This window comes from Schistocerca piceifrons, chromosome 1 (assembly GCF_021461385.2).
Source record: "Schistocerca piceifrons isolate TAMUIC-IGC-003096 chromosome 1, iqSchPice1.1, whole genome shotgun sequence".
Taxonomy (NCBI): domain Eukaryota; kingdom Metazoa; phylum Arthropoda; class Insecta; order Orthoptera; family Acrididae; genus Schistocerca; species Schistocerca piceifrons.
Window position 1 is genome coordinate 852,295,011 of NC_060138.1, and position 24,999 is coordinate 852,320,009.

General features: G+C 38.1%; 1 protein-coding gene across 1 annotated transcript in view; it reads left to right on the forward strand.

The window, feature by feature from the left end:
* The window catches only part of LOC124775951, an 82,551-nt gene extending 63,640 nt beyond the window's left edge, over nucleotides 1-18,911 (forward strand). Inside the window, exons 5-6 of the mRNA XM_047250797.1 lie at nucleotides 13,388-13,686; nucleotides 18,904-18,911. Of these exons, the coding sequence (XP_047106753.1) occupies nucleotides 13,388-13,686; nucleotides 18,904-18,911 (307 nt within the window). The remainder of the gene's footprint in view (nucleotides 1-13,387; nucleotides 13,687-18,903) is intronic.
* Nucleotides 18,912-24,999: the final 6,088 nt, after the last annotated feature.

The window sequence follows — 24,999 nt, forward strand, 5'->3', positions numbered from 1 at the left end:
GCGGGAGACATCCTCGGAGGTACAGCGGCGAACTGCGAAGAGAACTCGAGGAAGCGCTGATTATATAGGCAGTACAGAGGCCGCTACTGTTGATCACGTGGCGTCGGCTATGAGACTGTCTCTGGTAATGCCAACATTCTCGATTGAAAGTAATCGATCGTCACGCTTGCGGTGCAACGCTGACATCCAAATTTTATCCAGTTTAACACCTTCGTCTTTCCTGTTAAAATTATTACGGTGTTAATCAATCTCGATAGCCTCTCTATACGTCGGCCGAAGCGGAACATGTTTACCAGGAAGGTGATCATGAAATAAAATTCAGCGAGACGAGCGTCATATCAAAAACGTCGCATTATTATGCACGCATGTATAGAGAGGCTATTGAGATTGATAAACATCGTAATAATGTTAACAGGAAAGACAAAGGTGTTAAACTGGATAAAATTTGGATGTCAGTGTTGCACCGCAAGGGTGACGATCGATTACTTTCAATCGAGAATGTTAACATTACCAGAGACAGTCTCATAGCCGACGCCACGTGATCGACAGTAGCGGCCTCTGTACTGCCTATATAATCAGCGCTTCCTCGAGTTCTCTTCGCAGTTCGCCGCTGTACCTCCGAGGATGTCTGCCTCAGTCGGAGACGAAACCTCAGGGGAGAGTTTTATACTTCGACCACGGCCTATCAGCTCGGAAGTTTTAAGTGAAAACAAAATGGCCTTGCTGTGATGGTTCTGCGAAGAACTGAAAACAAGGGGAAACTACAGCCGTAATTTTTTCCGAGGGCTTTCTGCTCTACTGTATGGTTTAATGATGATGGCGTCCTCTTGGGTAAAATATTCCGGAAGTAAAACAGCCCCCCATTCGGGTCTCCGGGTGGGGACTACTCAGGAGGACGTCGTTATCGGTAGAAACAAAACTAGCGTTCTACGGATCGGAGCGTGGAATGTCAGATCCCTTAATCGGGCAGGTAGGTTAGAAAATTTAAAAAGGGAAATGGATAGGTTGAAGTTAGATATAGTGGGAATTAGAGAAGTTGGGTGGCAGGAGGAACAAGATTTTTGGTCAGGTGAATACAGGGTTATAAATACAAAATCAAATACGCGTAATGCAGGAGTAGGCTTAACAATGATTAAAAAAGTAGTAACGCGGACAAGCTACTACGACGAGCATTGTGAACGCATTATTGTAGCCAAGATAGACACGAAACCCGCGCCTACCAGACTGGTACAAGTTTAGATGGCAACTAGCTCCGCAGATGATGAAAAGATTGAAAAATGTATGAAGAGATATAAGAAATTATTCAAATAGTTAAGCGAGACAAAAATTTAATAGTCATGGGGTCCTGGAATTCGACTGTAGGACAAGGAGGAGAAGAAAATGTAGTGCCGGCCGCTGTGGCCGAGCTGTTCTAGGCGCTTCCGTCCGGAACCGCGCTGCTGCTACGGTCGCAGGATCGAATCCTGCCTCGGGCATAGATGTGTGTGATGCCCTTAGGTTACTTAGGTTTAAGTACTTCTAAGTCTAGAGGACTGATGACCTCAAATGTTAAGTCCCATAGTGCTTAGAGCCATTTTTTGAAAAAGTAGTAGGTGAATATGGACTGGGGGCAAGGAATGAAAGACGAAGCCATCTGCTAGAATTTTGCACAGGGCATAACTTAATCACAGCGAACACTTGGTTTAAGAATCATGAAAGAAGGTTGTATACGTGGAAGAGGCCTGGAGACACTGGAAGATTTCAGATAGACTATATAACGGTAAGACAGAGATTTAGAAAGTAGATTTTAACTTGTAAGACATTTCCAGGGGAAGATGTGGAATCTGATCTCAATTTATTGGTTATGAATTGTAGATTAAAACTGAACAAACTGGAAAAAGGTAGGAATTTAAGGAGATAGGACTTCAATAAACTGAAAGAACCAGAGGTTATAGAGATTTTCAGTGAGTGGATTAGGAAACGATTTACAAGAACAGGGGAAAGAAATATAGTAGAAGAAGAATGGGTAGCTTTGAGAAATGAAATAGTGAAGGCCACACAGGATCAAGTAGGTAAAAAGACGAGGGCTAGTAGAAATCCTTGGGTAACAGAAGAGATAGTGAGTTTAATTGATGAAAGGAGAAAGTATATAAATGCAGTAAATGAAGCAGGCAAAAATGAGTACAAATGTCTCAGAAATGAGATTGACAGGAAGTGCAATATGGCCAAGCAGGGATGGCTAGAGGACAAATGTAAGGATGTAGAAGCATAAATCACTAGGGGTAAGATAGATACTGCGTACAAGAAAATTAAAGAGACCCTTGGAGAAAAGACAACCACCTGTGTGAATATCAAGAGCTCAGATGGAAAACCAGTCCTAAACAAAGAAGAGAAAGCAGAAATGTGAGAGGAGTACATAGAGAGGCTGAAATGAAATCAAATGATCGTATGGCATTGTCGGCCTGGAGGTCCCATTCAGCCGACGCCACATTGCGCGACTTGCGTGTCTATACAAGGGCGATGTACTGAGGGCAGTATTACGGAAATGAAAGACGACATAGATGAAGACGAAATGGGAGACATGATACTGAGTGAAGCATATGGCAGAGCACTGAAAGACCTAAGTCGAAACAAGGCCCTGGAAATAGACAACATTCCATTAGAACTACTGATAGCCTTGGGAGAGCCAGCCATGACAAAAGTTTTCCATCTGGTGAGCAATATGTATGAGACAGGCGAAATTTACCCCCAGATTTCAAGAAGAATATAATAATTCCAATCTCAAAGAAAGCAGGTGTTGAAAGTTGTGAAAATTACCGAACCCCCAAAAATGGTTCAAATGGCTCTGAGCACTATGGGACTCAACATCTGAGGTCATCAGCCCCTTAGAACTTAGAACTACTTAAACCTAACTGACCTAAAGACATCACACACATCCATAAAAAAAATGTTCAAATGTGTGTGAAATCTTATGAGACTTAACTGCTAAGGTCATCAGTCCCTAATCTTACACACTACTTAAGCTAAATTATCCTAAGGACAAACACACACATCCATATCCGAGGCAGGATTCGAACCTGCGACCGTAGCGGTCACGCGGTTCCTGACTGAAGCGCCTAGAACCGCTCGGCCACACCGGCCGGCCGTTTAATAAGTCACGGCTGCAAAATACTACCACGAATTCCTTATAGACGAATCGAAAAACTGGTAGAAGTCGACCTCGAGGAAGATCAGTTTGGATTCCGTAGAAATGTTGGAACACGCTAGGCAATACTGACCCTACGACTTATCTTAGAAGATAGGTTAAGGAAAGGCAAACCTGCGTTTATAGCATTTGTAGACTTAGAGAAAGCTTTTGACAATGTTAACTGGGATACTCTCTTTCAAAGTCTGAAGGTGGCAGGGATAAATACAGGCAGCGAAAGGCTATTTAAAATTTGTACAGAAACCAGATGGCAGTTGTAAAAGTCGACGGGCACGAAAGAGAAGCAATGGTTGAGAAGGGAGTGAGACAGGGTTGTAGCCTATCCCCGATGCTATTCAATGTGCATAATGAGCAAACAGTATAGCAAAGAAAAGAAAAATTTGGAGAAGGAATTAGAATCCATGGAGAAGAAATTAAGACTTTGCGGTTTGGCGAAGACATTGTAATTCTGCCAGAGACAGCAGAGGACCTGGAAGAGCACTGAACGGAATGGACAGTGTCTTGAAAGGAAGATATAAGATGAACAACAACAAAACCAAAACGAGAATAATGGAGTGTAGTCCAATTAAATCAGGTGATGCTGAGGGAACTAGTTTAGGAAATGAGACACTTAAAGTAGTTTGTGGGGCGCTCAACTGCATGGTTATCAGCGCCAGTACAATTTTCCAACCTCTGTTCAGTCCAATTTTGCCACTTCCATGAATAATGATGAAGTGATGAGAACAACACAAACACCCAGTCATATTCAGGCAGGTGAAAATCCCTGACTCCGCCGGGAATCGAACCCGGGACCCCGTGCTCGGGAAGAGAGAACGCAAGCGCGAGACCACAGTTTGGTGAGCGAAATAATTGATGATGGTCGAAGTAGAGAGGAAATAAAATGTAGATTGGCAATAGCAAGGAAAGAGTTTCTGAAGAAGAGAAATTTGTTAACGTTGAGTATAGATTTAAGTGTCAATAAGCCTTTCCTGAAAGTATTTGTACGGAGTGTAGCCATTATGGAAGTGAAACATGGACGACAAATAGTTTAGACAAGAAGAGAAGCTTTCGAAATGTGTTGCTACAGAAGAATGCTGAAGATTAGATGGATAGATCACGTAACTAATTAGGAGGTACTGAGTAGAACCGAGGAAAAGAGGAATTTGTGACACAACTTGACTAGAAGAAGGGATCGGTTGGTAGGACATGTTCTGAGGCATCAAGGGATCATCAGTGTAGTACTGGAGGGCAGCTTGGAGGGTAAAAATCGTAGAGGGAGACCGAGAGATGAATACACTAAGCAGATTCAGAAGGATGTAGGATGCAGTAGGTACTGGGAGATGAAGCTTGCACAGGACAGAGTAGCACGGTGAGCTGCATCAAACCAGTCTCAGGGCTGAAGACCACAACAACAACAACATGCCTTAGCAAAAGATTTCTGTTCAAAGTCTATATTTACCAATTGTGTTGCGTCAGTTTCTGTGCAGAATTGTATATACTGACCTGTGAGACTCCATTTGCAGAGAACCACTTAATAATTTTCTGAAAGACATTATTTACAATTTCCTCAGCTTATTTTTGTTTATTGGGTATGATTACTATACTTGTATCATCAGCAAAATGAACTAGCTTTGTATCTTCATGAATATAGAGTGGAACATCATTAATATATAGTAAGAAGAGTAAGAGACCAAAGACTTAACCCTGTGAGACGCCATTCTTGATATCTCTGCTGATTTTTGTAGATTATCTATGCTGTTAATTTCAACCTACTGCATTCTTCCAGTTAAATATGAATTAAACCATTTGTGCACAGTCTCACTCATATCACAATACTTAAGCTTATCTAGAAGAATTTCATGAATCACACAGTCAAACGCCTTTGAGAAATCACGAAATATCCCAATGGGTGATGTTCGGTTATTCAGAGTATTGAATATTTTATCAGCGAAAGTATATAAAGCATCATCTGTTGAAAATCCTTTCTGAAAACCAAACTGACATTTGTTAGTACTTCATTTTCACAAGTATGTAAAGCTACTCTTGAATACATTGCTTTTTCAAGTATTTTGGATAAATCTGTCAGAAACGGGATGAGTCAGTAGTTCTTATCATCAAACCTAACCCCTTTTTTATGCAGCTGTTTAACAACAGCGTATTTCAGTCCATCTGGAAAAATGCTCTGTTTCAGTGAGCTATTACATACGTGGCTGAGAATCTTGCTTATATTTTGGGAACAACCTTTTATGCTCTGTTGGAAATGCCATCAATTCCATGCGAGCTTTTCAGTGAATTTATTATTTTCCTAATTTCAATAGGAGAGGTAGGTTGAAAAAATGTTCAAATGTGTGTGAATTCCTAAGGGACCAAACTGTTTAGGTCATCTGTCCCTAGACTTTCACACTACTTAAACTAACTTATCCTAAGAACAACACACACATCCACGCCCAAGGGAGGACTCGAACCTCCGGCGGGACAACCCGCGCAATCCACGCATGGCGCCTCAAACCGCGCGGCCATTCCGCGCGGCGGGGTAGGCTGAATTTCATTTTTATTAAATTGCATAAGTATTGCTTCTTCCATATACAGCCTTGCATTTTCTAATGAATAGCTGGATCTCATTTTCTCTACAACACTTAAAAAATTATTATGAAAAATATTTTCTACTTCTGACTTTTTGTTAACAAACTTCTCATTGAGCCTGGTAGAAATACAGTGTTCCTGTGCCCTAAGCTGCCCTGTTTCCCTTTCAACAATATTCCAAATTGTTTTAATTTTATTATCAGATGTGCTAATCTCAGATATAATGCACATACTTCTGGACTTTTCAATATCTTTTGTTAACACATTGGAGTAGTTTTTATAATGTTTCACTCTTTCTGGATCATTACTCCTTCTAGCTAATAGATATATTTCCCTTTTTCTGTTTACAAAGTATTTTTATCCTTTGTAGGATAAAAATGATTTATCACGGCTTTTTAGATGGTTTCTTATAATTATGTTTCACTGTTTTCTTAGGGAAAGTGTTTTGAAATATTCTGACAAAGGTATCATGAAATAAGTTAAATTTTAAATTACCGTCAGGTTCCCTGTATACCTCGTCCCTGTCTTAACTGTTGCAAGCTTTCCCTGAAATTTGCAATTATTAAATCTTTGTTTTATGCACCTTTTGGAGGACTGTTTCGTATTACTGTATGAAGCTTTGTGATATAATCAGATAGACCAATCTTAACACGAAAAGTTTTTATTTGATTAAATTTACCTTGGTCTATAAAAATATTATCTGCCAGTGTGCTGCTTTCCAGTAACACACGAGTAGGAAAATCAGTAACTGACCTCAAATTGAAAGGACCAGGTAATGTCTTTCCGTCAGACTCTTTCAGAAAATCTACATTGGAATCCCCTCAAACAATTACGTGTATAGAAAAATGTTTTAAGAAGAAAGGGCTGTTGAAAAGTGTTATCTTGTGGTTAATAATTTAACACAACTTGAAACTTGACTGCTGTTGAGTAAAGATAGTTTAATTCGTCAGCAGAGCCTTGAGTAACATCATTAGGTATTTACCGTTTCTATGCCGAAGCTGTGCAGTGTTTTCCACAGTTCAGGATTTGGCATGCTGCTTACAAACATAGGGAGCATCACTGATTTTGGCATTGCGAACGTTTTGCTACGGTTTGTTTCGCAGCTTCCTGTATGCATCATAGAGGTAGTTAGGACTTGGATTTGTCTTAGATCCTCTACGTCAGAATCACGATTTTGCATCATGTTTGTGATTCTGTAGTCAACCGTGGCGTAGGAGTTCAAAAATGGCTCTGAGCACTATGGGACTTAACATCTGTGGTCATCAGTCCCCTAGAACTTAGAACTACTTAAACCCAACTAACCTAAGGACATCACACAACACCCAGCCATCACGAGGCAGAGAAAATCCCTGACCCCGCCGGGAACCGAACCCGGGAACCTGGGCGTGGGAAGCGAGAACGCTACCGCACGACCACGAGATGCGGGCGGCGTAGGAGTTCTCTGCACTTTTGAGTATCGTTTGGGAGCATGTTTGTCGTACGACGCAATAAGTCTGCGACTTAATTCCCGGAATTTACCGTCTAATGTTGGATCATAGCTTGTATCATGCCATAAAACATGAGAGCAATCCTTTTGTAGGACATGATGATCATGGTTAGCTTGTTTTAAGTTTGTGTAGGTTATTAAGTGAGATTTTTCTCTTGGACTCTACTCTGAGTACATCAAGGATATCACATCAAGAGCAGAAAGATCTGTAGCAGCAGCGTGACTGCTGGCGACAGGTGAGGCCTCGCTACCCAATGCCGAGGAGGTGGTCCGGTCCCGGGATACCGCGGCCAGTAGCATGTACTGATAACGAATGGAACAAGTTTGTTTCCGAACGGGACACACAGCATATCGACGATATTTGCACTGTTGTACAGATATTTTCCCATTCTTGATTATGGTGATGCTGTTCTCCAAGGAATTTTGTACAAAAGCTCATGCCAGCTGGAACTGACGATGAATTCTTGTCTATGTTACATTTGTGACTTACACTGCTTCGACCATATCATTCCTGTCTAAGAACAACTATCATGGCGATAAGTATAGAGACTATCATACTCTACGTTAGCAGAGTTCTCTATTCAAAGTCAGGTTTCTCGTAACAGCCACTGTAACTGTCCTCTCAATCTCTCAATCTTCACTTCTGTCTACTGATTCCGCTACGGATAACAATAGATACGACTTCAAATTTGTTAAACTAACTTACACCATTCTTAATAGCATGTATTATTATTATTAGTAGTAGTAGTAGTAGCAGTAGTAGAAGTAACGACATTTCTTCGCAGTTGCAAATATTTCTGTGTTAGATATGGACATCTTTGGTGGCACATGACGTACGGAGATTTGGATCGGTTCTGGAAGCGTGCACGGATAGGTGATATGCTTACGGCGACCGCTCGTGATAAGTGGGAAATTCAGGTTCGAGTCCCGGTACAGCACAAATTTTCATGTGTCACTAACAGGTATGATTTCCATGTCTAATACAGATGATATCCACAGCTGTTGATCGACACAAATGTCTCTTCTTCAGGCATCCATGCATGTCTGAAAGAACATACATTGTACATAAAACTTATTGATAGTGTCTGTTATTATTCTCATTTTTATTGTTGTGAATGTTTCGCAGTATCTTTGTTATGTGTTGTTCTTGGGACCTTACAGCTCTAACCTGATCAGGCTAAAAAAGCTATTAAATAAATAAAATGGGGATAAGAAATGAAATGAAATTCAGTTGCCCTGTAATGATCCTCCAGAGACCATGGGTTTCTTACACCAAAACATACAGTGAACATCCCTGAACAATGTAAGAAAATCTGTAGGTGCATCATATACAATGTACGCTTTCACGGCCAGTACTGAATTCGCTTGAAACTTCCCGGCTAGTAGGCCGTAGTCGATGTACAAAACTTTCTCCGAACTTTTCCTTTCGAACATCCTGAAACGTAAAGCGGCGAACTGCAACGAGAATTCGAAGGAACGCCGCATGTATGGGCAGTGTAGCGGACGCCACAGTCCATCAAGTGACGTCGGCTATGAGATTACCTCCGGTAAAGCCAAAATCCTCGTTTAAAAGTAATCGATCGTCATTCTTACGGTTCAACGTTGACATCCCAATTTTATCTAATTTAACGCCCTCCTCGTTTCCGTTAACATATATAACTCTCAATAACCTTTCTGTACATGAGCGCACGAAATGAAATGTTTTCGATATGACGCTCACTCACTAAATTTTATTTTGTAATCACCCTCTTGATAAAAGTGTTCCGCTAAGGCCGATTTATCCGTATGTTCCAGATGGAAATTCCTCTTGTGTTCAACCAGATGGGCGTTAACTCTTCTTTTGGTGGTACCAGTATAAATCAGTCCAGAACTACAAGGGATTTCATATATACCCATTGTATCCAAAGGGTGTCGTATATCTTCTGCCGATATTCAAAAATTCTTTTTACCTTCCTAATGGATCTGAAGATAGCTTCCACACCGTACCTGCTCAATATTTTCCCAATGCGAACTGTAATCTTACTAATGAACGAAGGGAAAACTTCCTCCTTGTGCGGCCGTTGTTCCTCGTTGGTCCCGAACGCAAGAGGAATTACTGCCTGGGACACGGTGATCAATCGAACGTAGCCGAACATGTGTACCAAGAGGTTGAGCGTAGAATAAAATTCAGTGAGAATAGCACCATGTCGAAAATATCGCATGCACAGAGAGGTATTGAGATTTATAAACAGCTTAATAAGTGTAACAGCAAAAAGGAAATTGTTCAATTGGATAAAATTTGGATGTCAACGTTGCATCGTAAGAATGACAATCCATTACTTTCAATCGAGAATGTTGTAACTACCAGAGATAATCTCGCAGCCGACGTCACGTGATGGTCTGTGGTTAGATTAGATTAGATTAGTACTTGTTCCATAGATCATGAATACGACACTTCGTAATGATGTGGAACGTGTCAGGTTAATAAAAGGTGTCTATACAAGATATTACATTAGACAAAATATTGCATGACACTCAATTTTTTTTTGGGGGGGGGGGGGGGGCGGTTCGGAAATTACCCACTTACTATATCCAAAAATTCATCTAATGAGTAGAAGGAGTTGCCATTAAAAAATTCTTTTAATTTCATTTTAAATGCTATTTGACTATCTGTCAGACTTTTGATGCTATTAGGTAAGTGACCAAAGACTTTTGTGGCACCATAATTTACCACCTTCTGAGCCAATGTTAGATTTAACCTTGAGTAGTGAAGATCATCCTTTCTCCTAGTGTTGTAGCCATGTACATTGCTATTACTTTTGAATTCGTTCGGATTGTTAATAACAAATTTCATAAGTGAATATATATATTGTGAGGCTACAGTGAAGATTTCTAGCTCTTTAAATAAGTGGTGCTCTCTACACTGCCCATATTCTTTAAGCTACCTAGAGTTATCGTTGAGATTCGCCACTTTACCTCTGAAGACGTCTCCAGCAATCAGAGAAAGTTCTACAGATCAACCACAGTCTGTTAGGCCCTAAGTTTCAAGTGAAATTTATGGGTGCAGTTCGACTTCACGCTGTATATGGACCACCAGACGTGTCCTTTACGTTTTGTGATATTAGCGAGAAGCGGCTTGAATCTTGCTGTAGATTTCGGCTTGTGATGAGATCGCCTTTCGCTCCCTGTATTTTACCCCTGCCATCTTCAGAATTTGAAAGAGAGTATTCCAGTCAACATTGTCAAAAGCTTTGTCTAAGTCTACAAATGCTAGAAACGTACGTTTGCCTTTCTCTAATCTTTCTTCTAAGATAAGTCGTAGGGTCAGTATTGCCTCACGTGTTCCAACATTTCTACGAAATCCAAACTGATCTTCCCCGAGGTCGGCTTCTACCAGCTTTTCCATTTGTCTGTAAAGACGGCAGTTATAAGAGTCGAGGGGCATGAAAGGGAAGCAGTGGTTGGGAAGGGAGTGAGACAGGGTTGTAGCCTATCCCCGATGTTATTCAATCTGTATATTGAGGAGGCAGTAAAGGAAACAAAAGAAAAATTCGGAGTAGGTATTAAAATCCATGGAGAAGAAATAAAAACTTTGAGGTTCGCCGATGATATTGTAATTCTGTCAGAGACAGCAAAGGACTTGGAAGAGCAGTGGAGCGGAATGGACAGTGTCTTGAAAGGAGGATATAAAATGAACATCAACAAAAGCAAAACGAGGAATGTAGTCGAATTAAGTCGGGTGATGCTGAGGGAATTAGATTAGGAAATGAGACACTTAACGTACTAAAGGAGTTCTGCTATTTGGGGAGCAAAATAACTGATGATGGTCGGAGGATATAAAAAGTAGACTGGCAATGGCAAAGAAAGCGTTTCTGAAGACGAGAAATTTGTTAACATCGAGTATAGATTTAAGTGTCAGGAAGTCGTTTCTGAAAGTATTTGTATGGAGTATGGCCATGTATGGAAGTGAAACATGGACGATAGATAGTTTGGACAAGAAGAGAATAGTAGCTTTCGAAATGTGGTTCTGCAGAAGAATGCTGAAGATTAGATGGGTGCGAGGTGCCGGGGCTAGCAGTGTATTTAACACTAAATTCTTCTAGAATCTTCATATGTAAATGATGCTCTAAGCCCCGCCCCCCTATTCTAACTCCGACTTTGCTGTTGTACATGGATTAAAAAGAAACGCGAACTGACTGTAATCGACCCAGCAAGTGAAGTAGAAAAGAGTTTGGCACCTGCAATAATTTAATTTGATAAATAAGTTAAATAAAGGAAAGTTTCGTTAATGTAGTGAGAAATGATAGGGTTGCTCTACCGATTTACAGAATGAAAGTTCTGTCCAAAATAACAATATGATTTATTATGACTAAACTCAAAATAATTAACAAAACACATGAAACAATTACAATAAATCAAATTGGCTCAAATTGGACACTCAAATAAATGCTGTGAAGGTGAAGTCCCTAAACTAGATTGTGACATTTATGATGAAGTGATATGTGGAGCCAATTCCTTGCAACTCAGATCTTAAGAGAAACACACAGCCAACCCAACATTAATTGCTGCTACAGTAGTGAGAACTCACACAATGAACACCCAAGACAGAACAAAGTTAGAAAAGACGAACAGGCGCGCTCTGCTGAGCTCTGATTATCACCTAGCAAAATTGCCTGTTTTGCCGGTGCTGCGGACGTACACTACCAAGCTGTCTTCTTAACTGCAAGGACACGATCTGGCGTCCCAGAGGCGATGGCTGGTTGCTTCGATTTCCCGTCGTGGTAATGATAATGTCGCGAGTATAGCCCGAAAGACATTATCCTGGTCTGGTTGTTCCAGACTAAAGGCTTCCTAGCAATACAAATGCACCTCTGAGGGAGACGAAAAAGGCTCGCCACACAATCACTGACGGTACAGTGATTGATTTTAACAAGCGAAGTCACACAGTAACTCCAATACAGTCAACTTTAGCCAAAACTGCTCAAGACAGACAACATAGGCCGCTTGTACGCAGAACGCTCAATTGCCAACTGTACTCGGAAAGTTACGTTGAAGTCGAAACTTCAGCAACTTCGTCAAACAGTTACAATTAAATAAAAGTATATTAGACAGCCAACGGAAGGCAGGCTGTCCAGAGCAGCGAGAGTCCAGTCTTGTAACCTACTCCGACCGAAAGGCGAGAGCCGACTCCCTCAAGAGCATCCGTACAAACCGAACACAGAACATTCCCGCCCCCACGACAGTGGCCGTGGTTAAACTATCCAATCAGCAACTCGAAAACCGGCGGAAAATTCCACTCTATTGCCGAAGCACTACCATTCCACCAATGGAGATACTTGGCGCCAATTTCTGCGCCGATTTTGCTACGTCACGGAGCTATGCCCTGAGCAAGTCAATCACAATTAGGATTTTGCAGAAAACGCGGGAATTTGCCCGCCAAGACTGCCTGGGAACACAAGTCATTCCCACGCTTCACTGGTAGCCCGCCAGAAACGGTTTTCACTAAGTTTCTGCGAAGTAACGGAATCTCTAGCCCAGCCGCTCCTTCTGGCCCCTTTCGGCGTGTTGCCGCCGCTCTTATGACAATGTCGGCGTCTGGAAAGCATTCACTCGACTCCCTCACACCCGTCGGCTTAACCCTATCAAGATCAGGAGATCCCGCCTGTCACCGGACCACCCGGGTGACGAGAGATGCTCTGTGGTAAGTCCACGTGTGAAGGAATAGCGACTTTTCACCGCATGCAATTAGAGAGGAAGATCGAATTACTCAGAGAAATATGAGAATGGGTTCCTGCCACCTCTCATGGGTAGATCACATAACTAATGATGAGTTATTGAAAAGAATTGGGGAGAATAGGAGTTTGTGGCACAACTTGACTAGAAGAAGGGATCGGTTGGTAGGATATGTTCTGAGGCATCAAGGGATCATCAATTTAGTACTGGAGGACAGTGTGGAGGGTAAAAATCGTAGAGGGAGACCAAGAGATGAATACACTAAGTAGATTCAGAGGGATGTAGGCTGCAGTAGGCTCTGGGAAATGAAGTTTGCACAGGATAGAGTAGCATGGAGAGCTGCATCAAACCAGTCTCAGGACTGAAGACAACAACTACAATAACAATGAGATCGCCTCCCTGGTTTCTCCATTTGCTATTTTTATCATTGATCTCGTTTGCAGACACCAGCCGAAACGTGCAGACTCGACGCTGGCGGCTGAGACGAGCCACACCGCGGCAGCAGCCAGCACAACAGCGCCGCCCCCAGCTACGACAGTGGCCGGCGGAACGGGGGCGGCGACAGCCTCGAACTCGGGGGCGGCGGGGGTGTCAGTGGCCGCGCTGCCCGAGCCGGAGCGGCAGGTGGTCTGGGACGGCCGCAGCGGCTCCGTGGTGGACGCGCAGTTGCTCGGTGGCGCCATAGAGGCCTTCCTGGCGCAGCAGCGCGGCTCTTCCAACGGCGCTGGGGGCGGCGGGGGCGGCAGCGACAAACAGCCGGAGGCGGGGGCGGCGGCGGTTATGGGGGACAGGCCAACGGCCAAAGAGGGTGCCAAGGACGAGGATGAGCCTGCGGCCTGCGACACGTCCATCTGCTCCGCTCTCAAGGACTTGTTTGTCAAGTAGGCAGCCGGCCGCCCGCGTGGGGGCCTGCGAATCTTGGTGCAGGCGCAGACAGCTTTAGCTCGTGGCGCATTTGCAATGTTCTGGGGACTGACATTAAGAAGTCATGTCAGGGGACAGCACGAGAGATGGTTGCATGCTATAGAGTGACACTCATCATCTGACTTGACCAGCTGTTCGACAGCAATTCCCATAAAATATTCTCAGAGCTTTAGTATTGCGTAACAGTTCCATGTGGACCTCGCTGAGCATTCATCGATCAGAGGGAATGTCTCAGAAAAAACTATAAATTGGTGAAAATCAGCTCTTCTGCTACTGATAAACCAGTTTAGTATGTTGTCTTGAGACTCCATGGTAACGATACAAAGCGCGTTGTTTGGGTGAGGATATTAGTGACTTCTCGAGATGAAAGTCTGGGAAGCACTGATCCATAATTCAACAAGTTTCATTTACTGCTGTTGAAGTAAACTAGAGTGCTGTAACACAAACCAGGACGGAAAAATACAGATGAGCTCTGTCAAAATTTCACTCGAATTCGTTCACTTAACTTTTGAAGCTTGATGGTACAAAGTACAGGGCAATTCAAAATGTATATAGCGATTGCAAACGGCTATAATTAGGTAAGACGTAGCGATGCACCTATAAAAATTGCAGAGAATGCGAAAGAAACTTTAATTTTTTGATGTACTTTATAGGTACAAGATCTAGGCGATAATCCATTTCATGCCATACATTCTGAAAGATATGTGGACTCACCGACGTCAGTGCATTAGAAACGCACATTTCAAATTCTGAAATTGTTTTCAGGAAATAAGACACATGCTCAAGACCCTTCACATAAACTCATTAAATAAATCTGTGGGTGTCAGATTTCGAGACCAGAATATAGCGTCGTCATTCCAGTGTGACCAATCCAATGATTTGGAAGATATTGATTTAAGACTCTGGATATCTCCATACCTCAATGTGGCATTGATCCATCTTGCTGAGCTATGTCATACATGCAGTTCTTATCAAGCTGTGACAACAACTATTGTTCGTACAGATCAAGGTAAATGTTTCTTTACACATTTGGCTCAATGAAGAAAATGAACTGCATAATTTTTTTGCATGCGCCGTTTTCCGCTTCAATGCACTATTTAAATGTTGAACCTTATTTTACATTCTCAGTCATTCTTATCTATGTATCGCTGTTCGTTCATTTTGTATTGCCCAGTATATTCTGTTCCTCTTAATAAGGAATTGCGACACTTTTCGTGTCACTTATGTTTAATTTATTTATCCCACGCAAACGCTCATATTTCCTGTGAAAGTCTTGTTGTAGAATGTACTTATAATGTGGAAATGGATAACTATGTCTGCAATGGCATACATTGGATCTGACACAATGATCCATATTACTAATTAAATGCTTTTTGCAAAAGACACTCTTATGAGCAAGTGTCTATTGTGGTTTTTGTAAGTGGCATAATACGTTTCTCCAGAAGAGTAAAACATGTTCTCGATATTCCTAAGTGATTAATTTCTGGCTTTTTCCATTGTGAAGTAAAGATGCCACACTCATCCTGAAAAGTATGATCAGAGCCCCCAGTGAGTATATATTTTTGGTGTTATATATCTGGCAATTTATCTAATGAGACTTCTGTGGACTGGACAAACGACTCCTAGTTATAAACAAATCAGTTTCTAGATTTAACCATTCTAGTCACAACCATTGTATGGTAACATGCAAAAATGTGACAGTTCCACCATATATTAAATTCCATTGTCAACTACAGACAAAAAATATTATTAGAGGACTCATAAGAGCAACATTGCAGGCAAAATATAACGCTGTTGGTGATGTTCTGTGAGAGTACTTCCATGTGGGTACTGACTTCCATTTGACACTAATGATGAAGCACTTTAACTGTTCTATGAAACTTTTATGAATTAATAGCTGAGAATGTTATGAATCGCTCACATTTCCTTATGTTTCCAGATTGCAATAAAATAAATTTAGTTGTAATCCTCTTAGCACTGATATCAGTCTGGGAATGGAATTTTTCCTCAGCCATTTCGTCTTACAGAGTAACCTAGTGAAGTAAATATTAAATTACCAAAAAATTTAAGGCCCGCTGAGACAGTTTTCTTTATATAATTGCCTTACCATTGTTGAAAAGCCTTGAAATTACAAATCCCTTGTTTCTTTTCAGTTGCTTCAACATGGAAGGTACCAACTTCACAGCAAATTAATATTCTGTCAGAAGACAAGATTTTTCATAGCCTACCCCTGTTTGTGATCCCATAAAATTCCAGTGAAATTCAGAGTAATTTCACCATAATCTGTGAAATAATTGAGTCCTATATGAAAATACAAAAGAACTTTTTCTATTTAGTTGATATTGGAAACAAAAAGGTTAACAACTCCTTCAGACACCATGGATCATTATTGATTTTCCTAATACTGTTCTACTGTTGTTAACAACACATGAGGAATCAGTCAGATTTTCTGAACAGGGACCTAGTCCCAGGATATGTTTGTCTGGAGCCTCTTTGAATGTGTACTAATGCATTTGTAAAACTCAACTTAATAACAGCTTGTCACAAACCTGAACTTTCGAATGTGTCCTACTAGATATGGAGTTCTTCAATTAAAAAGGAAGTGATGAAAAAGGCTGAGCTCTGGAATTCTGCAGCATATTAACTAACCATAATAGCATTATTGATAATGAACAGTTTACACAGAATTTGAGCTAAAACGTAGTTTGCCCTGCATGAAGCTCACATAATTGAAACACACCACAAAAAACCCATTTTGTGTTTAATATTTAAGGTCTATCAAATTCTTGACTGTGGAACACATTCACTTTGTTTCATCAAATAAAAATACTGTTATTTCTGAAATGAAATGTTTATGTAATGGTGTGAATAAAAGGTTTTCTTTCTTGGTACCAATGCGCTCCAATAAATCGTGAAACACATGATTCCACAGTAATCTTTTGATCATCAAAATAGAACTTCATAAGTCTTGGAACTGAAGGACACAAATTTCTTTCACACATTTCATTTGATAACGACACACTTATAAGAAATTGATTTTGTTTGATTTGATAATTTCTATGAAGGCTAAAATACTTTAGAGTGTGTCTAAATGTACCAAAACATATCTCAAACAATAACTTGAAATCTTACAATATTCATTATTAGTACAGTGAAAACTTCTTGACTTTTTCTATATAAGTGCATTGGTTAACACAACTGAGAAATTTGTCACTATTTTGTTGATTTGAATTGCATACAACTGCTGCTGAATATCAGTATGAGTAATTTTTTTAAATTGCATATACAGTACATTGCTCTAACTGTATGCACATGTGTACATGTATAAACAAAATTTATTTACAAACCAAAGGCAAGTAACAAAGTGTCTTAGAAAAACCACAATGTAATATAAATTATTACATTATGTTAAACCACAATGTATGGCTCCTGTACTAATCAATCATTATGAAAGTCTTTAAATTATTAGCAGGTACAGTTATACCAGGCCTTGGCATTAACTTATAAGATCCAGTCATATTCAGTAGCTATGAATTGTTAATATGATATAATGCCCCAAAGTCAGCAGGATGGTTGTATAGGCTGTACATCAATCATTTTTGTACTCACAGGTAGTCTCAACCTTCAGCTGTATATTATTTAATTACATTGCATGATTACAGAAGTTTCATCCTTTAGCTCCTATACCTGGAAGTCATGAGAGAAATTATATTTTAATCCTGAATGAAACTACAAATATTTTAAGTGGCCAATATGCTAACACTGCTGCTAGATGATGGAGACATTCCAAGAACAAGCTCTAGTGTATGACAGTATTTAGAGCTGAAGACTTAATTGGACTCTCTCACTTTGTGGATGGTCTGTATTTTATTCTATCGAACCAGTTTTGTAGAGGATGTCACTTATGGTGATTAAAGCAGTTCTACACTCATAGATATTGAAGTATGTTTTTTGCAGGAAAATTGGAAATATATAGCTATTGTCATGTTAATATGCAGTCCTTGTAAACTAGAAGAATCGAAGTCTGTTGAAAATGTAAAAGGGCCTGAAGTTCTTTAACAGTCTGGCAGTCAAACAAAAAAGCTACATTTCCTGAGTGCAAAGGTGTCAGTAAAATATTCCTATAACGAATCATTATGACGTTTTATAACCAATTTGTCTCTTTAGAACATTGGCTCCAATGTAGCAAAGGTACCCTATGTTTGCTTTCCGCTACATGCCACAACTCTTAAGTTTGTGACAGTGAACTGAAAAAGTAAATTCATTTGCAAGGCAATTTCTAAAGCCTGATTTATTTTCTTTCTTTCATGATTATTTGTAACAACGTAATCAAAATAACAATTTCTATAGAATACAAGGGTGTGTTTTATTTTGCAGCAATTATAATATTTCTTTAATTTACACTTTAAAGAAGTAATTACAGCTAGCTGTATTCCCTAAACATGTAGTCTGATAAACCTGTTTTAACAGACATACATCTGCAGACGACCTCCATACAGAATCAGAGATGTTTGCGTTTCTAGGTCTAACATTGTAATTAAATTAGAGTCAAGTCTGATTTATTATGCTTATATGAAACCATCTATAAATATGTTCAACAGATGCTGTGAGTTTTCGTTCCAAATAGAAAAACATGTATGGTTTATTGTCCTTTTAGTACTTGCTATAAGGAGTAACATCATCATACTAGGATGTATCACTAAAAACATGTTTCTAAATATTATTCTGAATATGATCAATAATAACCAGACTCTTATGTAGCACTTTGTGCCTCTTATTATCTAAAAAATATTAAAGATAATGGTATGGTTATTTTATTCATCACTATATTGGACCTTAAGTAATATACTTTTCATATAAATGATACAAAATACTATACATCAATAAATCTCTCAATGTTGTATAGAAGTAAATGTATTTTAAACAGTACTAAATTTTGATAAGTAAAAAAGCAGATAAGAAATCGTGAAACTTTCTGATATTCTCCACAATATAACTTAGAGATTTAATGATTAATGTGTTCTCTATTTTGCAGTGTTTTAGAGTTAACTGCAGAAACAGAAGAGTCTGGTTATCTTGTGTTCAGATGAACACTGATAAGCAAGTGTTGTTCAAAAGTGTAATTTTAAGTGACATTCATAGTGGAAGTATAAATGTTCATGCACTGTCTTTACTTTACACTTATAATATGAGAAGCACAATGGAAAAGTTCATAAGAATAATGTATGTTGCCGTCACACTTACTGAACATAATCAGAGGCTGTTTTATGTAATGTAACATTTTTTACATTGCGTGACATAGTGAATGAAGATATGACCACTATGTGTTATCATAAATACGGTTCAGAGATATTATAACAAGATGAACGAGTTTGCAAGAACTAAAAATCAACGAGCACTCAGCATGCAGACTGATTTTGGAGGACTTTTAAAAATTCATATGTAGGGGAAAAGAGATTATTTGGCTTACACTGATGAATAGAATACAAAATATCGTAAGCATTGTTTTCATTCTTAATGTAAATAAATCTGTAGTTATGAATTATGTAGAATATCAGGTAAATAAATTTTAATTTGTGTTAAATTTTAATTTATTTGAGAAGAATTACAATAAGCGTAAAAACTCTAAAATAAAATATAAATTTATACACAAGTGTTTTTGCTATATCTATAATGTCATATCTAAAGTTTATTGTTAATGTTGATATACCCAGCCTATATGTATATATATGTGTGTGTGTCTTATTTAGTTAAGTATTCTTGTCTACTCAAAGAATTTCTTTTAGCAAATATGTTTGTAGCTGCTACTGGAGGAAATCGAGTTACACATTTATAATAATAAATTAGTATACAAAACTTGACATAGTTGAGCCTTCATAGAATTCTTGTCCACCTGGTATAATTAATTGCTGTATTTAAAGCTTTGTTAAAACAGTGTAAATCATTTACTAGTTGTAATTTAAAATTGATTCTTGAATGACTGGCACCATTCTAAGTGTTTGAAATTCTTCAATCATAGGACGTTGTTTGCTTAGTCACTGTAAATAACTGTAAGAAATAAGAAAATCTTGCTGTTTTTCGTGGATACATTTCAAGTAACTTTTCAGCAGCAAATATTGAATTCAGAAATAAAAGAGATAGTATAATTTTTTCTTCAAGTTAGGTGAATAACTTGTCATTTACTGTCGTAATACTTGTAACCAGTTGATTCTCTCCATTTCCAACAGCATGAGGAAGAAAGAATTCAGCTTCTGAAGATCCTTGTCTGTCCTCCCAATGACTCCCCAATATGTTATATGAGATACAGACATTACTGAAACAAGAATTGTTTATAAATCAGTTTGCATTACTTCACATAATGAAATAGTTTTATTAATGTAGCGGTTTTTCAGTATTATGAGCCTCAAAATCAGTTGTGTAATTGTAATGATAAAAATTGTTTCCTCAAAACATAAGTGTTGTAGACATATGGCCTTCTAACACAAGATATTAAGTATTAGAGATACTTAAGCAACTGTTTTTAGTATGTGAACAAATGTTCTCTTCTTCTCAGAGGAACCTTGGTTAAATATGCTAATGACAAACTTCCCCAAAGGTTTGTTTTTAGCATATTCCTAAAGCAAGATACTTAAGCATTGCACAATACATCTCTATTATAAGTTAATAAACAGAAAACGTTTTCAAAATTTTATATTATGCACTCTAAAATTCAATAATTTATTTCATTACCTGAACAAGGTATGTAGACTTTCAGTAACTCATTAAAAATATATGTATACCAGAATAATCTGTGGTTTATAAACGTCACAGTCAAAAAAATCTTCCTGGATGGAGTGATGCTTCCTCTGAAAATTATTTTCTGTAACTAAATTCAGGACAATACCAAAAAGTTGTTTAAACACAAAATCATATTTGTGCCTCCAGTTTAAATGTCATATCAAATCGATATTTTAAATATTTTACTAATTTTTATCCAAATATGAATCAATTAAATAAGAAGTATAACACATTAGAGAAGTGATAGAAGGCTGTGTTTGTAAATAAGACATTTAAGTAGTACATAAACATGAATTAGAAAATGTTTCATGCGTGAACGTATTGACATTGACATTAGCATAAGGCCTCAATGGTACCACAGAAAAAAAGTTTTGCTAAATATAAAAGCTGATATAGATGTTTCCTCTTATTGTTCATGTAAAAAACCATTTACACTTGTGACAATCAATTAACTGATCTGGCTCTCTGCACTGTAACAAAAATTATATTTAAAATTATACGGAAAATGTAAAATCTAAAAATAAAAACATTATGAAATATACACCCAAACAAATTAGGCCAATTAGAGTGGTCTCTTACAAAGAATCTACAAGCAGTAAGTCTCTAAATTTTTATCAGGGCATCAGACATTAAAAAATCTACATTATTTCACTAACTAAACCAAATAAAGAAATGGTGATGAATACATTAATCATAAACAAGGGAGAGTCAGATCAGTTTAACAACTATCGTTTCATTAACAAGTAGTAACTAGAAAGAAGACTGCTTTCTGTATTACCTGGCATACTTACATTTTGTTAAAAATAAAGTTAACTATGAGGTGTCAAAACCGACATATGTAATTTTGTCATAGGTTATTATACGTTTCTGAATTCTGCTGTAGCTAAATTATTAAGTGTCTGTCAGTGCATCAATAGTGTAACATATGTGTGTGTCTACAGCAGTAGAAAATTCTAAGTACAATCTCTAAATAAAATCAGGAATGTTTGGTGTTGTATCAGAAGAACAATTTTTGTGTAGATCTTTCTGGTGTGTGGCTGGAATATAATTTAGAGCTACCCTGTAAATGCAGAATAGTAAGATCAGTCTAGGGATTAGTCATTCACTGTTAACTCGCACAATTATAACATAAAAAATACTGAGAAAAAGTCTGAGTATTATAATGTACTTAATTTAAGCTTCAGAAAACTAATCCTATAACATGCTTGTTCTGTATATATGGAAATGTAACATCAAAATTTGGTATTAATAATGTTGTTCATTATTTCAAGTTTAATTCCTTTATAATGCAACACATTAATATCACTAAGTATAAGTCCAGGTTTATTGTTTATTGTCTGTACATATAATCAAAAATTTATAATTGTTACATTGCTGTTGTTGTAATTTATACTAAAATTATAAATGTGGATTTTGGTGTTTACTTGAAACATCTTACTTTAAGCGAAATGGATGTTATTAAATAAAAATCTCCAGGGGCTAGATGTTCAGAGGATATTGCGTTGGTTGCCTATGTTCATATACTATTCTTAAAATATTTGTGGATGTATAACAGTTAGTCCTGTATAAAATTGTAAATATTTTCAGAATGTGTGTTTTAAATAAAGATTGTTGAACCGTTTCTATTTACTTGCAATCATCATATGCTGTAGGAGCCTGGCTAAACATCTGAACTGACAAATTCTTTGCAGTTGATTTATTTTAGTTTGGATCAAATCCATCCATATAGGTCCCACTACTAATTCCAGATACATGTTTGGTTACTCAAATGTTTCTAAATGTTCAGAATTATCACACAAAATATACATTTCTATTTTAATTACAATAATGACATTACAAAGTACTGTCCTTTTGACATTTTCTGCAACTTATCTCCAAACACAAATACGAGATGGACTGAAATTAAATGGTATTCATAATCTAACCTGTCCAAACTGATTCAGTTTTTTGCTGCTTTCTCTAAATCATATCAAATGAATGACAACAGAATTTTTATGAAAATCAGTCTGTATCTTATGAGTAGATTTTTCGAGTCACTAAACCTTTATGAGAAAAACGTTAGTCAGTACTAAATGATCATAAGTTTCATAAAGATAACGAAAACTGAATGCCTAAGGAAAGCATTAGAATGAGCTTCTTGTACTGCATACAGATTATTTAATATGATATAAGGTATTATTCATAAAACCCTTTCATTATAATAGTCGTCAGAACCGAATGTTTGTTGCTTCATAATAACTACAATTATACTTTTAATGGTTGAAAAAGTTACTCACAATGTGCTCTCATCATCTTGGATAGTTACAAAATTATTTTTCTACCTAAATATGCTTATCAGTGGCCACTAAGACATCGAATATTGTGGCCAATTTATGCGATTTACATAATTTAGTTACCACAGAAATATCCCCAAATTGCCATGAACAGAGATTAGTGTACTTTTTCATAACGAATGGTGGTTTATTATTCTTCTATCTATTTTTCATTGTCAAATATTTTATACATTCTAAAGGAGTCTATACTTAAAGAAGTGCCAGCATTATAAATAGAAGATCTCCACATCCATCAGCAAAACGAAAGGCATTATCCACATGAAACCGTGAGAGCTTCATATTTCACATACATAGATACAAAGGATAGAACACACTGTGAACTCCAGTATTGATACACAGTGACTGATATTACAGGAACACATTTATGATACAGGTATATTACGAATAAATTGTATTTTTATATAAATCTTCAACCAACATACATTTTCTGAAATAGATGACCAATTTCTTATTGCAGGGAGCAGTGGATGCGTAACAATTGTAGAGGGAGACCAGAGATGGATGCGGTAAGCAGATTAAGAAGAATGTAAGTTGCAGTAGTTATTAGGAGATGAAGAAGCCTGCACAGGATAGAATAGCATGGAGAGCAGCATCAAACCAGACCTAGGACTAAAGACCACAACAGCAACAACAGCCAGCCGAGGTGGCCGTGTGGTTCTAGGCACTACAGTCTGGAACTGAGCGACCGCTACAGTCGCAGGTTCGAATCCTGCCTTGGGCATGGATGTGTGTGATGTCCTTAGGTTAGTTAGGTTTAAATAGTTCTAAGTTCTAGGCGACTGATGACCTTAGAAGTTAAGTCACATAGTGCTCAGAGCGATCTGAACTATTTTTGAGCAACAACAACAACAACAACAGTGCTTCACAGATGATTCATTTAATAAGATCCATTTACTTGTTATTACTGACTGTTTTGGCCATTAAGCTATTATTTGACACACAAAATACTTATTAGTAAACAAAGCCATTTTTTTAAAGTTAGCAAACAGTAGTGTGGGAATGAATACAGTTGCATTAATTATTATAGTCCATACCAATCATGATAAGAGATTTGTGAAACACTCAAAACATATGGTTCAGAGCAATAAGAGAGACAAAAATTTTGTAAAAACATCACTGGGTTTTAGTTTTCTGATTGTGATCCACCATTTGACAACAGTTAGATGATTCAAGGCTAATTATAAGAACTGCATATGAGATAAATTCAGTGTAGGATATAAAATAACTGCAGACAGCTGTAGAAGTAACACAGAGAAAAAAAACAACCCTGACACTGACACTTAAACAGACATGAATGGAGGTAGTGGCCAAACACAAACCTTTCTTGCGCCAACACTCTTACATTACCATATCTCTACCTAATATAGAACATATGGTGACATACAATAATGTATCGACTAAAAAACAAGCTCTTGAAACCAGTTTCATGAGTCAGAAGAGTGAAACGAACTGTACTACAGACAAGTTAATGAGTGTTTACTGTACGACCTCAAATGATGCTTACTGGACTTCCCAATTAGGGAAAGGCTCAAAGAAAGGCAAGTAAACAAAAGTATGAAGGCTACTTGAAATTGAGACTAATACGAAAAAGTTAATAAAAATCGTATTTTACAACTGTGGGAAAATAAATGCGACACTGTCGATACAGGTGGAGAACATACAACTTTCATTGTAACATTCCGAGAAACAAAAAATGAGGTTTCATTTTCCATGGAGCAGACATACATTACCTAACTACTAATGCCCCATAGGTTATGTATGAATAATAGCTCCATTTTCGGCATTGCGGGCATTCCAGTGCACACATCGTAGGGCTTGGGAATCTATGAACATGCAGCAGGTAATGGTTGTCAGGAATTAAGGGCGCTGGATACTAGAGTAGCGCTGAGGAAAGAGTCGGCATGGCGCATCTTTGACCCTTTGTAGCCACTGTGTCTAGGAGGTCAAAGAGGACTTCACCAGACATTCAACCAAATGAAAAAAAAAAAAAAAAAAAAAAAAAAAAACTTGCTCTGAGCACT